This window comes from Vulpes lagopus, chromosome 2, assembly GCF_018345385.1.
Source record: "Vulpes lagopus strain Blue_001 chromosome 2, ASM1834538v1, whole genome shotgun sequence".
Classification (NCBI taxonomy): Eukaryota; Metazoa; Chordata; class Mammalia; order Carnivora; family Canidae; genus Vulpes; species Vulpes lagopus.
This window is the reverse complement of record NC_054825.1, coordinates 162248464-162263296: the sequence shown is the minus strand read 5'-3', so window position 1 is coordinate 162263296 and position 14833 is coordinate 162248464. Positions and strand designations below refer to the sequence as shown.

The following is a 14833-nucleotide window of genomic DNA, read 5'->3' as shown; positions in this document are numbered from 1 at the left end:
CTATTGGCTCCTCATGCTGGGAGGAGCTTTGCTCTGGGAAGACTGGGGCCCTACTTCTCAGGACAAATAAACCCAATAACCCAGCAGAAGGGAAAAGTCAAAGTGCCCTGTGACTCTGGCCTACTTTCTGTCATGTGAGCCGCCTTTTGTTCCCAGCCACTCACGTCACTGTCCACCTATCCCAGCTACCCTGGACCAGCAGATCCCAAAATCTCTCATTCCAGATGCTGGCCTGTGTTTGGAACAGTAGTTTTGTCCACACTCGGACTGGCCATCAGGGAATGGACAGGAAAGGTGGAAACATTTCCCAGCCTTTGGAAGACAGACAGGATGCCAAGACAGGTGAGAAGTGGATTCACCTCAGAAGAGTATGGGAATGAAGGAGCAGGAAGCAAAAAATGGTGGGCTCTGAAGTCACAGGCCAATGTGGGAGGCCCCAGTGTACTGCTAGGGGACTCTGTCCCTGGACCCTGCCCTGAGAGCCCCATGAGGGGCTCATGGGACATACTGGGAGCCCCCAAGGATGCTCAGGAAGTTCTTCCCATGCTCCTGGGCCCATCCTAACCCAGTGAAACATCCTTTTGGATACTCCAACTCCTTCTATCTAGACTTTGGACTGTCTGAGGAAGCTCCTAATATATCTTCCTGGGGCCCTGCGTGTGAATGAAGGGACCTGGTCACGGGGAGCCAGGGTCCCCTGTATGGGACAACTATGAGCTTGACTGCAGAGCTCAGCAAGTGGCTCAGTTACCATTCCCTTTCCCAAAACAGAAAGATGAGAAGAGGAGGTGGGGGAGGAAGATAGGGAGACAAAGAAAGGTAAGAAGATGGAGGAGGTCGAGGGGGAAGAGGAGGGGAGCAAGATGGGAGAAGGAAGATGGAAGGAGGAGGAGGGGAAGGAAGATAAGAAGAGGACCATGGTGGGGAGGAGGATTGCTGGGAGGAGGGCGGGTGGGGGGCAAAGGGAGAAGAAGACAAAGGAAGGGGAGGAGAAGGAGAAGGAGGGACTGGAGCAGGTGTTATGGAGAGGGAGGAGGTACACAACAAAGTACACTGACCCGGTATCTTACATGACAGAAGTTCATTTTCTCACAGCTCTGGAAGCTAGACATTGGAGATTGAGGTGTGGGTAGAATCAGTTCCTTCTGAGAACCCTGTGTTTGGTTCATGAGTGGCCAGATCCCCCCTGTGCTCTTGGTCTCCTGTTTGTGTGTGTCTGAGTCTTAATCCCCTCTTCTTACAAAGGCACCTGTTGGATTAGAGTCCACTCCAATGGCCTCATTTTATCTTAATGATCTCTCTGAAGACCTGATATCCAAAGACAGTCACATTTGGAGGTACTGAGGGTTAGGAAATGAACATACAACTTTTGGGGGGACACAATTCAGCCCATCACGCCCTGTGAGTATAGGCATCTAACTATGAAGAGTTCAATCCCCCTCCCCCAAGGCACCACAGCCTGAGCCTGGAGCCATCTGGTGCACATGATCCCTTCATTGGAAATCTCAGATGAGGAATCCCAAGGGCAGAGCTGACCACCAGAAGCTTCTTACTGAAGGCGGGATTCAGAGTGACCACGGAGGAACAGGCAGGGCTGGACATTTGACATGCAAGATGGCCACAGAAAACGCCCACCTCTGTCTTCATATTGGATTCCCCCACAGACAAAAGTTGAGTATTGTGATCCCTCCATGTGACACAGTATTGTGATCTCTCCAAGAAGCTGAGGCTCGTGGGGGAGGAAGGCCATACACACCTGGGCATTATCCCTCTACGTCATGCTATGCTGTCATCTTGTTGCAAATACCCAGCTCTCAGGCGTGGCCTGGTGCAGGTGACACCAGCGATGCCTGGAGCAGAGGGGAAGCCAGCCAGGAAGCCCCGAACCCCCTAGGAGTCCTGGCCCCGTCTACTCTGGACATTCATACCTGGGACTTACCATCTAGCTGTGCACAGCGATGGTGTTTCCTACAGGCCCCTGGCTGTGTTTACCAGCTCACACTGTATGAACAAGAGATGGCATGGCCTGGAATTTCTCTGTTTCCTTGAGAAGATTCCCCTGCTCACCCCTCCTGAGTCCCACAGCTGGTAGGCCTGACTCTCTGGGGCTTCTGAAAGCTGTAATTGGCCAGATAATACACACCTTCCTGGTGGGAACAGAGGTGCAGGAGGGACAGGCCATGAACAGAGACCGGGGGACGAGAGATTGCTGGGACCCCATCTGGAAGGAGAAGTGGTTAATCTTCAAGGGCCATGCCGTCAAGTTCCCCTTCTGTGGTCAGTCACCTTTCAGACATCAGCCCTTGGCTTCCTACTGGGGCTTCCTCTCTGTCCTGTGATACCAATGCACCATGACTCTTACCCCAAAGATGTTGCCACTGCTGTTTCCCCTGCTGTGGACAGGTGAGTGGGCCAAGGGGAGGAGGCCAGGTGGGCAGGGGCTGCCACTGACCCTCAATTCCCTGCAGGGTCCCTGGCTCAGGATTCGAGTTTCCGTCTGCAAGTGGAAGAGAGCGTGAAGGTACAGGAGGGCCTGTGTGTACGGGTGACCTGCAAATTCTTCTACCCCGCAAATGGATATACTGCCAATAACCCTGCTTACGGCTACTGGTTCCGGGAAGGGGCCTCTACGTCCCAGGATGCTCCAGTGGCCACAAACAACCCATATCGTAAAGTACAGGAGGGGACCCAGGACCGATTCTTCCTCCTTGGAAACCCCCTGGAATATGACTGCTCCCTGGAGATCAAAGATGCACAGAGAAGGGACTCGGGGACATACTTCTTCAGGGTGGAGAGAGGGTCTTATGTGAGATATAATTACCTACAGAACCAGCTCTCCGTGCATGTGACGGGTAAGAAATGGGGCCAAGAAAAGGACACATGCCACATGTATGGGTCCTGAGGGCTCCTGTGGCAGGGCTAGGAGGGGATCCCTAATTTCCATCCTGTCTGGGGAGGAGACGGTTGGCCTGCGGGTAGAGGCTGCTTCTAAGGGCACACTCAGGTACCATCTCCAGGATCTGTCTCTCTCTTCCTCAGCCTTGACAGAGACACCTGACATCCACATCCAGGGACCTTTAGAATCTGGCGACCCCAAGAACATTACCTGTAGCGTGCCATGGGTCTGTAAAAGGGGGACACCCCCCACATTCTCCTGGTTCGGGGTTGCCCTCACCTCCTGGGGCTCCAAGACTCCCCACTCCTCTGTGCTCACCCTCACACCAAGGCCCCAGGACCACGGCACCAACCTTACCTGTCGAGTGACCTTCCCCAGAGGTGGTGTGAGCACAGAGAGGACCATCCTGCTCAACGTGTCCTGTGAGTCCCAGGCCAGGATGCCAGGGTCACTGAGAGCAGTGAGTGTTGGGGAGGGGGAGGCAGAGTCTGGAGTCCTAAGGGAAAGGAAAGAAAACACCTGACTCCACCGCTTTCCTATTTCTAAACTTCCTGGGGGGAGGTGCCCACAGCTACCTTCCTACCTCTGAAAGCAATTGTCTCTCTGTCCAGATGCACTCCAAAACCTGACCATCAGTATATTTCAAAGAGAAGGCACAGGTAAGGTACAACCTCTCCTCTCGGACTGTGGTACAAGTGTTGTCTGTTTCCGCCCCTCAGAGCAGAACTGGGGTTTCAGAGCTCAGGTGGGAGAAAAGCTTAGGCCAGGTATAGGGGCAGCAGAGGTGGGAAGCACCCCACTAGCTCCTCAGCTTACAACTTGGCTTCTCCCCACACCTGACCCTGTTCTCAATGGGTGAGAGCCTAATGGGTTTCCATGCCTAATGGGTTTGACCATCCCCCAGCTATGCTCTCTCCCAAAACTTGCCCCATTCCCCTTAGGATCTGGACCCTGCCTACTCTTGCAGTTTCCTTCCACATTATAGTGTTATTGTTTAAAACAGTAAGCATAAAACGTGTCTTGGTCTGCTCTGGGCTGCCATAACAAAATACCACAGACTGAGGGGTTTATTTATTTCTCACATTTCTGGAAGCTGGCAGGTCCAAGATCAAGGTGTCAGCCCATTTGGTTTCTGGTGGGAGCTCACTGCCTGGCAAATGGCTGCTTTCTGGCAGTGTTTTCTCTCACACAACTGAGAGAGAGTTCTCTGATGTCTCTTCATATAAAAGCACTAATCCCATCCTAAGGCCCCTACTCCCATGACCTCACCTAACATTAATCACCTCCCAAAGGCCCATTCAAATACCTCCAAATACCACCATATTGGGGGTTAGGATTTGGACATATAAGCTTGAAGGGAACACAATCTAGTCCCTAGCAAAACTGAATAAAAATAAAATAGCGTCCAGTAGCTATGTACCTCCCCTCTTGGCTATCTTTCCAAATATAATCTACACATCTATGTTTTAAAACACACACATATGTACACACCAAACTATATACACTGACCTGCCTTGTTTTCTTTTTTTTTAATTTTTATTTATTTATGATAGTCACACACACACACACACACACACACACACACACAGAGGCGGGCAGAGACACAGGCAGAGAGAGAAGCAGGCTCCATGCACCGGGAGCCCAACGTGGAATTCGATCCTGGGTCTCCAGGATCGCGCCCCGGGCCAAAGGCAGGCGCCAAACCACTGCGCCACCCAGGGATCCCTTGTTTTCATTTTTTAAATTTTTTTTAAATTTCTTTATTCATGAGAGACACAGAGAGAAAGAGAGAGGCAGAAACACAGGCACAGGGGGAAGCAGGCTCCTCGCAGGGAGCCTGATGCGGGACTTGATCCTGGATCCCAGGATCACGACCTGAGCCGAAGGCAGGTGCCCAACCACTGAGCCACCCAGACATCCCATTTTTTAAAGTTTTTATTCAAATTCCAGTTAATATACAGTGCAATGTTGGTATCAAGTATATAATATAGTGATTCCACATTTCCATACATAATCTGGTGCTCATCACAAGTGCATTCCTTAATTCCCTCTACCTTTTTCCCTCATCCCCCACTCCTCCCCTCCAGTAAACCATCAGTTTGTTCTGTATAGTTAAGCATCTGTTTCTTGATTTGTCTCTCTCTCTCTCTCTCTCTTTTTTGCCTTTACTTGCTTGTTTTGTTTCTTAAATTCTACACATGAGTGAAATCACATGGTATTTGTCTTTTTTCAATGGACCTATTTAACTTAGCTATATTTTAAATTTTTATTTATTTATTTATTTGAGAGAGAGAGAGAGAGAGAGAGAGAGAGTGCATGGACACTTAAGGGTAGAGGCAGAGTGCGAGGGAGAGAATCTTCAGGCAGACTCCCCAATGAGCCCAGAGGCTGACGTTGGACTGGGCTTGATCCCAGGACCCTGAGCCTAAATCAAGAGTTGGTCACTTAACTGGCTGAGCCACCCAGGTGCCCCTCTCTTAGCTATTATTTTTTAATAAACTTTTCATTGTGGAATGATTTTAGGTTTACATAGTACAGAGAGTTTCCATAAAGCCCTCACTTGGCTTTCCTTGTCGTTGAAAGTCTTAATCGCCATGATGCACTTGTTCCAACTAAGTAAGTGATGTTGATACATTATTGTCTCTATGAGTACATAGGAAAACTTCACTCCTACTGATGACTCCATGGTCTTCCAATTAGAAGTATATTATACCATAAACTACTTAACTAGTCCCCATTGGTGGAAAGCCATGGTGTTTCCCGACTTCTGTTAAGACAAATAATATTGCAACGAATAACTTGTACAAACATACCCCATATATGTGCATGTGTCTACAAGATAATTTTCTAGAAAAGTCCCAAATCAAAGGGTACGTTTGTAATTTCAATGGATACTGCCAAGTCATGCTGCACGGAAGTTATTCTGTTTATAATATCAACCTGCTGAACATTTTCGTCCCTGCCGATGTCTTAAGTAAATTCACTGTCATTTTAACTTAAATTATCATTTTGTAAACAGGTTGTGTATCTTTCATTATGTTTAAGAATCAATTGTATTTCTTTGTGGACTTTTTCTTAATGATTTGGAAAAGCTCTTTTTATAGTAAGGAAATCAGCTGTGTGTTAGTTGAAAGGATTTATTTCCAGCTTAATAATGGCCTTTTGACTCAGCACATGGTGTTTGTTAGACAAAAACATGTTTTTTTGAGGGGAGATGTTGGCATTCAGTGGCATGCTGGAGTTGGCTCTTGATGGCTGGCAAGAGTCAACTCTGTACATGTTTTCCCAATTCTGGGTTCAGTGACATCTAGTTGGATGCTTGAAATTGGCCAAGAGGTAGGTGTTTACGCTAAGGAAATTGGCAAATATTGCAAATCAGAACTTTTTTCTTCCCTCCCACTCCTTAATGAATTGGTTGTTAACATTTACCAGTAAACCACTGTACACATATCAATATTTCCTTTCATATCTCGGTCTTTCTCCAATCTAATATTATTTTTTGAATGCTCAGTAGCCTCATAGGTCAACACTCACAGGTCAACCCAAACATAAACATTCACTCAAGCCTTACAGGACCATCTGTTTTTTTTTCCCTGAGCATGCAGGGCCATTTCACACCCTAGGTACAGCTGCACTTTCTGTGCCTGCCTCAGCAATGTCCTTCCATGTCAGCTCCCCACCCATCTCATGCTCCACTTTAGTCTCTCCTCCTCCAGGAAGCTCTCCCTGCCCTGACAGTCTCACTGAACTCCCATCCTCAAGGTTCCCCCAGCACAATGTACCCCCATCACAAAACACATCAGACTGCTCTTTGATGCCTGATTTGGGGTATCTCACTCACAAGACTGTGAACTCTCATACACACCTAAATTAGACAGATCTTAGTGAACAAAGAAAGATTGAATGCACAAGGGCCTCTTGGAAAGGCTATAGCACCTGCTCCCAACCCTGTCCCCTTGGGCTGACTCCATAATCATGGGGTCCAGTCATGTGGTGGAAGAGAAGAGACAGATTTACATGATGTGAGGAAAGGAGAGAGACCGAGAGACAGAGAGAGAATACCCCTAGTGAGAACCAGGGCTTAACTTTCTCTCTGTCTTGCCAGGAACTGAGGCTCTGGGGAACAATTCGTCTCTCCTACTTCAGGAGGGCCAGGCTCTGTATCTGGTCTGTATTGGTGACAGCAACCCTCCTGCCAGGGTGAGCTGGACCCGGGGTAGCCTGACCCTGAAGTCCTCACAACCCTCAAATCCTGGGATCCTGGAGTTTCCCCGGGTGGAACTGGAGGATCATGGGAAATACATCTGCCGAGCTCAGCACATGTTGGGCTCCCTGGAAGCATCCCTGAGTCTACTTGTGAAGAGTGAGTTGGAACACACCTGCAAGGGCTGCCTGGGTCCTGGGGAGAGCGGCCTCCTCTGATCCTTCTCCTGTCTTCCCACAGACCCTCCAAAGCTATTTGGTCCCTCTTGCTCCTGGGAGGGTAAGGATCTGCACTGCCACTGTTCTGCTCAATCCCAGCTGCCCCCCTCTCTGCACTGGCAGCTGGGGGAGGAGCTGCTGGAGGGGAACTACAGCAACACCTCCTTGACCATCACCTCCAGTGCTGCAGGGCCCTGGGCCAACAGCAACATGAGCCTCAGTGGGCCACTGGACTCAGGCCTCAGACTCAGCTGTGAAGCCTGGAATTCGCATGGGAAACAGAGCACCACCATTCTGCTGCTGCCAGGTCAGGGGGGTATAAGGGTAATGCCCAGGGAGGGGGTAGTATGATCCAGGATTCTGGAAGACATTGAGGAGAGAAGTGGCTCTGACTCAGGCAAAAGGGCACTTGAGGTCAGATTTGTCTATAAATTGTCAGGGGAGGGGCCGGGGGAACCAGAGGCTAGGATCACATAGGTGGGAGACAAAGAAGCCAGCCCTGGGTAGAAGTGGGCACAACCCTGGGCCATGGATTCCAGAAGGTTGGATGCTCAGATGCCTGCCTAGTGGGATTGGAGTTTACCCCAGATCTCTCACCTGCAGGAAGACTGGGGCCCAGGACATGTGTGGTTCGGGGGGCCATCTGGGGAGCTGGTGTCATGGCCCTGCTTGCTCTCTGTCTCTGCCTCATCATCTTCTTCACGTGAGTGGTGGCCCCGGTTTGGGTGAAGGCCTCATGAGGTTGGGTGGGGAGGGGACTCAAGGAATCCCTCATACTCAAGGCACAGAGCTAAAGAAACCTGACTAGGTGATGAAGCCAGAGAGGAGGCAATTCGTCATCCTGATGCAATTCATTGAAGCAACATCAGGAATTTAGCCTCCTGACATCATGGCTGTGGCTAGGAGTAGTCTGTTCCCCCACATGGGGTTCCCGCCATCAGGAGGAGGGAACACGTGGTCTCTTCCTGGTCTCTGCAGCCAGACAGCATCCCTCATGCTCTGCCTCAGTTATCCTTCCAGGCTCCCAGCAGTGAGTAGCCAGGCTGAAGGGCCCTGATCTCTCTCCTCAGAGTGAAGACCTACAGGCAAAAATCAACCCAGAAAACAGCACACAGTCATGGCGTCCATCCAGCATTGGATACCATCTCCCAGGTGAGTGGCCAGGGCATCTTTCATCTTTCTATCTGGTGTCTTGGGATGAGCCACGGGGCAGTTCATTCAGCATGCCAAAGGATAAGTCCCTCACCGACTTCCCAAATTCAGTCCTTCCTCAGGATTTCTGGCTGCACTCAACTCAGAGACCTGAGAGCCATCCTTTCCTCTCCCCTCTCCTCCACCTACCACAGCCAGTGATGGATCGAGTCTCACTCATTTCCCTTTTAGCAAAGCTTTTTTCCTTTTAGCCCCTTCCCTACTGAGCCCTTACTGTCTCCCTTCTGGGTCACTGGTCTTGCCTCCACCACTCCATCTCTCCACCTCTCCTCCCAATCTTTGGGCAAGAAATTCCCCCAAACAGCTGCCACCCCTGTGCTTGCTTCCCACTATCTAGACCAGCATGGTCCAACAGAAATATCATGTGAGACACATACGTAGCTTAAAATTTACTAATGGCCACATTTAAAAAGTAGAAAGAACCATGAGATCAATTTTAATGTAATATATTATTTAACCCAATATGTTCAAAATATTATTTCACTGTCATCTCATCAATAATCAATGTACAGATTATTAATGAGATAATTTACATTCTTTCTTCTTCTTCTTTTGGTGCTAAATTTTTGAAATCTAGGTTTTATTGCATACTCATGGCACACCTCCTTTCAGAATCACCACATTGCATTTGCTCTGTAGCCACATGTGGCTAGGAGCTACCGTATTGGACAGTAGTCCAATTTCCTCAGTCTGGTGTTCTGTGATCTCTCCCCTCCCGAGTTCTCCAGCCCACTTCCTGCCCCTGACAACAAAATTAGCTCCTTATCCCCAGGCAAAGCTTATTCTCTGTGACTTTGTGCCTTTGCATGCATAATTTCCTGTGACCTCCCCATTTGCACTGGCCAGACCCTAATCCCCTTTCATGCTCCAGTTTAAGTATTCCCTCCCCTATGCAGGCAGACTGTCATCATGCCTTCCTGTAATAATCAAGGCCTATCCTCAGCACCCTGTGAGCCCCGGGCAGACAGGGCGGGTCTCTGTGATTCTCACCCACACTTATGGCACCCTGCTTCTATGCATCAGATCACAATTTGCAATTAGATCATTTGCATGTGTACGTGCGTATAGCAATTTGATACTCTCTCCTTGCCCTGAGAGGCTGAGGTCAGAGATCGTGTGTGCTGAAGTTGCTTGAATTTGCTTACTCTATTTTCATATCTGTAAAATGAGGATAACAGTTATATCATCCACCGGAGAGTGGGGGAGTTATAAGGATTCAATGCCATTGTGATGAAAATTTGTTAAAGATACAAATGAATGAAAGAGTGAATGAATTAATGGATGGATGGATGGATGGATGGATGGATAAATGAATGTTCAGGAAATGGGCATGAAGTGGCTAAATGAGAAAGTGACCTCCAGACCCCACTTCTCTTCTCCAGACCCAAAGGCCAGCTCCGATGCTTTTCCCTCATTCCACTCAGGATCACCTGAGCAAACCCTGGTCAGACAGCCCCTCAAAGCCCCTGCCCCAAGCTGCGGCCACCTCCCCCTCGGAGAAGGATCAGGAGCTCTACTACGCCAATCTCCGCTTCCATGGGCTGAAGCCACACAACTTTCAGGACCAAGAGACAACTGAGTATGCAGAGATCAAGATGCAGAAATGACAACCCCCAACCCGCTCCCCCCTTCCGCTTCCACTGGGAAGGCCAGCTCTGACTGGGCAGGACATCTCTGAAAAAATGCATGTCAGGCACTGATTCTCTATGAATTGACTACCCTCTGAACCAAAGTTTATAAATGTGAATGTGACACTCCTTGGAGTGGCTGAAAGTCACAGTTAAGTTCAAACAGCAGGCAAACCACTTCACCTCCCTGTGTTTCCTCCTCTGTAAAATGGGGGATAATATTCATTAGGAACATTGTTCTGTGGGAGAAAAAATGTACCATTTTCATTGTTAGATATATCTTGTGTTAATGTAACTCTCTGGTGGGAGTAGGTATTTCCTAATACATATATCTAACAAACGATTCATCCACAGTATAAAAAGAATATACAAGGATCTTCCAAAAATCAGCAACAAAAAAGGCAGGCAACCCAATAAAAAACGTGAGATATTCAAGGGGCCAATAGGTACATAGAAAGGTGTTTAACTTCAGTAGCTGTCAAGGAAATGTGAATAAAAACCCCAATACTGTGCCATGGCGTGGCCACCACATTGGCTAAAATAATATAAACAATATAAAGAATATCAAGTGTTGAAGACATTACATTGAGTGAAATAAGCCATCCCCAAAAGACAAATATTGCATGGTTCTCGTTATATGAAGTATCTAAAGTAATGAAATTCTTAGAAACAGCAGATGAGGGAAATAAGAAGCTACTTTTCAGTAGGCAGAGTTTCAGTTCTGCAAGATGAAGACTTTTCTAGAGCTTAATGAAGTGCATATAGTTAACACCACTGTACCATACACTTAAAAATATTTAAGATGGTAAATTTTATGTTGTTTTTTAAAGCAATAAAAAGGAATAATATATAGAGGTTACCAAGGGGTTGGGAGGTTAGGGGTGTGGGTGGATAGTTAATATTTAATGGGTACAGAATTTCATCCATCTAGGGATGGATAATGGTGACAGCTGCACAATGTGAACATACTAAAGCCATTGATTGTACATTTATGACAACAAATGGTATGTATACTTTGCCACAATAAAGATTTTTTTCTTAGAGCATATCAAATGTGCTTCAGCAGCACATATACAAAAATTGGAAAGATGCAGAGAAGATTAGCCCCTGTGCAAGAATATAAAGGGTTGATGAAGATATGTAGCAACTGGAACTCTCATGTATTACTAAGGGTAGGAGGAGTGAGAATTGGCACAACCACTTGGACAAATGTCACTCTCTACTAACACTGAGCACAGGAGCCAGCAATTTCACTCCAAGGTGTGTCTCCAACAGAAGTGCCTACAAACGTTCACCAAATGTGTACAAGAATGTTCATGGCAGTTCTGATTGCCACAGCTGAAAAATGGAACCTGCCCAAATGCCCATCAACAGTAAGACAGGTAGATAGACTGCAGAGTATCCATGCAGTGGAAGAAGCAAATAAAAACATACAACACATGAGAATCTTACAAACATAATGTTGAGTGAAAGAATGCAGACACAAGAGTCCCCACTATGTGATATCTTTGATATAAAGTTTAGAAATAGACAAAGTTAATCTTTGGTTTTAGAAGTCCAGATGCTGGTTACTGTTGGAGGGTAGTGACAGGAAGGGACCAGTGGAGACCTCCTGGACTCTTCTGGTAAAGATCTGTATCTTGATCTGGGTGAGTCCAACTGCTCGGATGTGGTTACTCTCTGAAATATTTCTGAGTAAAATATTTGTGATTTGTGCCCTTTTCTGTATGAATAGTACTCTTTAACAAAATTTACATTAAGATTTTTTTTTAAAGATGGGGTGCCTGGATGGCTCATTCGGTTAAGCATAGAACTCTTGCTTTCAGCTCAGGTCATAAACTCAGGGTTGGGACCAAGCCCAGAACTGGGCTCCATGCACAGTGAACTCTGCTTCTCTCCCTTTCTTTCTCCCTCTGCCCACCCCCACTCTCACATGCGCTCTCACTCAAATAAATAAATAAGATTTTTTTTAAGATATTTTAAAAATATTATCCTCATAATGATCTAACTCTGATTTCTATCAGACTATAAGCTCCCCAGGGCAGGGACAGCACTATAACCGGCCCTATGTTTTCAAAGCCCAGCCTTGGACACAGCACATGAACTGAGCTCAGTAAACCTCTGAAATGTCTTGCACTCGAGTGCAAGGGGACAATGTTCCTGGGCTCTGCTGGAGTCTCCAGCTTGTATTGCCAGCCCAGGGCTCTCTTCTGGACTCCAAATTCCTATGTCTTCTTGTACATCTCTCCCTGAAGCACCATAGGCTCCTCACTTTCAGTGCATCCCATACTAGTTCCATATCTTCCCTCAAGTCTGGTTCTTCCCTCCGTTCTCCATCCAGGATGTGGGAAAGTCCATCTGAGGGCATGGCCCCTGATAACCGCCATCTTGGCAAGGAGAATATAATGCTCCCATGCCTGCACTAATTGCAACTTCCCGTCAGGGCACAATTTCTGGTCTGATACTCACTGAGATCTTGTGAAACAGGCCTCTTCCTCTTCTTCAACCTCACAGACTCCAGTTTAGGCTCCTCTCTGCCTGTTCCTCTAAGAGGCCACTGTCTGAGCCACTTCCTGAATCTGGTGAGTCTTCATCTTTTCCTCCCCCACTGGAGGCTAGGAGGTCCCCTTGGCCATGGTAAAAAGTGCCCCAAAAGGCAACTACCAGGTCCTGGCCCAACTTCCAGCATGAAGCCTTCTTCCACTCCTTCCTGCCATCCTGGGAAAGATTCTGGAACTCCCTCCTCTGGAACCCCCCACAGACCCTATTCATCTCTAATCAGTGGGTCTAGAGACCATCTAACTGGTCTTTGTAAAGGGGGTAAGGGACAGTGATTAAATGTTTAAGCCCCTTCATAATAGCCAAAAGATAGAAACAGCTCAAATGCCCATCAATGGATGAATGGATAAACAAAATATGGTCTATCCATATAATGAAATATGATTCGGCCACAAAAAGACTGAAGCCCTGATACATACCACATGCATGAACCTCAAAAATATGCTAAGTGAAATCCTCCAGACACAAAGCTCACATATTGTATGATTCCATTTATATCAAATATGCAAAATAGGTAAATTCATAGAAACAGAAAGCAGATTAGCTGTGGAGAGGGTGACTATTTAATGGGTGTAGGGTTTCTTTTTGGGGCGACAAAAATGTTCTGAAATCAGATAGAGGTGGTGGTTACACAACATTGTGAATGTACTAAATGCCTCTAAATGTTCACTAAATGTTCATAAAATCATTTATGTTATGTGACTTACCCCTTAATTAAAAAAAAAATAAAGTTCTTCAAAATCATTCTGCCAGAATTCAAACATCCACTTCACCACTTAACCTGTTGCTACCTCCACTTGCTCCTCTGTCAAATGAGGATAACAACACTCCCTAGTTCACTTGGTGGTTTTAAGAACACACTGAATTAATGTACACAGGGCAGCACTGTGCCCAGTGTGCAGTGAACGGCTCTGGGAGCCTGGTCAACATGCATTCAGCCAAGGGCCAAACACTGCCCAGGTCATCATTCAACTGGTCAAACAATCTCTAGGTTTCAACCTGTAGATACATGATGTCGAGTTTTCCACCCTACCCTGATCAGGTGGGTGACTCTGTGTTCTCAGGGAAAGGCCACTCATGTACAAATGAACAAAAGAGAAGTATAAGGCTTATTTCAAATCTTCACAGCCAGAGTTTTGTTTCACTTCTCTCTCATTGCCAGTCTTCATGAGTCACCAAGTTCCTGACCTGTCCCCTCCTCTGCATGTCCGGATCAGGTCTTGACCTTTATTCCTCCAGAACATTAAAACAGCCACCTACCCAGCCTCTTGGCTCCCCATCAGACCATCTGTTCCTCCCCTGCTAAATACCCTTTCGTGTCTGCCCTCTCCCTCCAGATGAGGGGCCAACTCCAGTGAGAGCTACTCAAGAATTTCCACAATCTCACTGTTACCTGCCTCATCCCTTTCTCTCAGTCACATTCTTGCCACTTCTTGAACATTCCATGCCCTGTTGTGCTCTCCCTACTTCATTCACATGGTTCTATCTCATAGTGATAGTGTCCCCTTTCTCCATCTTCACAGCATGTATATATCTTCTGAGATCAACTTCCTCAGACAAGCTGCACTCTCTAACTGACCCCCACCCTCAGCCCTGCATTTTCCCATGGGTTGGATTAGGAAAGGAAAAAGATTTCAAATTAACTGCCTAACTTCACCTATTAAGGAACCAGACAAAGAAGAATAAACTAAACCCAAAGTTAGCAGAAGGGTTGAAATAAAAAGATTAAAATGGAGATGATTGAAAAAGAATGGAACAACAATAGAGAAAATCAACAAGACCAAAAGTTGGTTCTTTGAAAAAGATCAGTAAAATTGGCCTACGCTTAGCTAGATCAACTAAGAAAGAAAAAGACTCACATTACAAAATGAGGAATAAAACTGAGGACATTGCTATTGATTTTACAAAAATAAAAAAGATTATAAGAGAGTACAATGAACAATTGTACAAGTTGGGTAACCTAGATAAATGAACACATTCCTAGAGACAAATAATCTAGCAAGATTCAATCATGAGGAAATAGAAAATCTGATAGACCTATAATTAGTAAGGTTGAATCAGTAATCAAAAACCTCTCAACAAAGAAAAGCCCATGATCAGATGGTTTCAATGGGTG

At 46.7% G+C, this 14833-nt stretch overlaps 1 protein-coding gene and 1 pseudogene across 1 annotated transcript; both read left to right on the top strand.

Moving 5' to 3' along the window:
- The first annotated feature begins 193 nt into the window (after positions 1–193).
- LOC121485853 (sialic acid-binding Ig-like lectin 13) lies at positions 194–12038 on the top strand. The gene is made up of 10 exons (XM_041746699.1): positions 194–342; positions 1450–2403; positions 2469–2852; positions 3040–3318; positions 3508–3555; positions 7002–7259; positions 7341–7625; positions 7922–8021; positions 8389–8470; positions 9913–12038. The coding sequence occupies exons 2-10, from the start codon at positions 2352–2354 to the stop codon at positions 10135–10137; spliced, it is 1713 nt and encodes a 570-aa protein (XP_041602633.1). The 5' UTR covers positions 194–342; positions 1450–2351; the 3' UTR covers positions 10138–12038.
- On the top strand, positions 11213–11311 carry LOC121485979 (annotated as a pseudogene).
- Positions 12039–14833: the final 2795 nt, after the last annotated feature.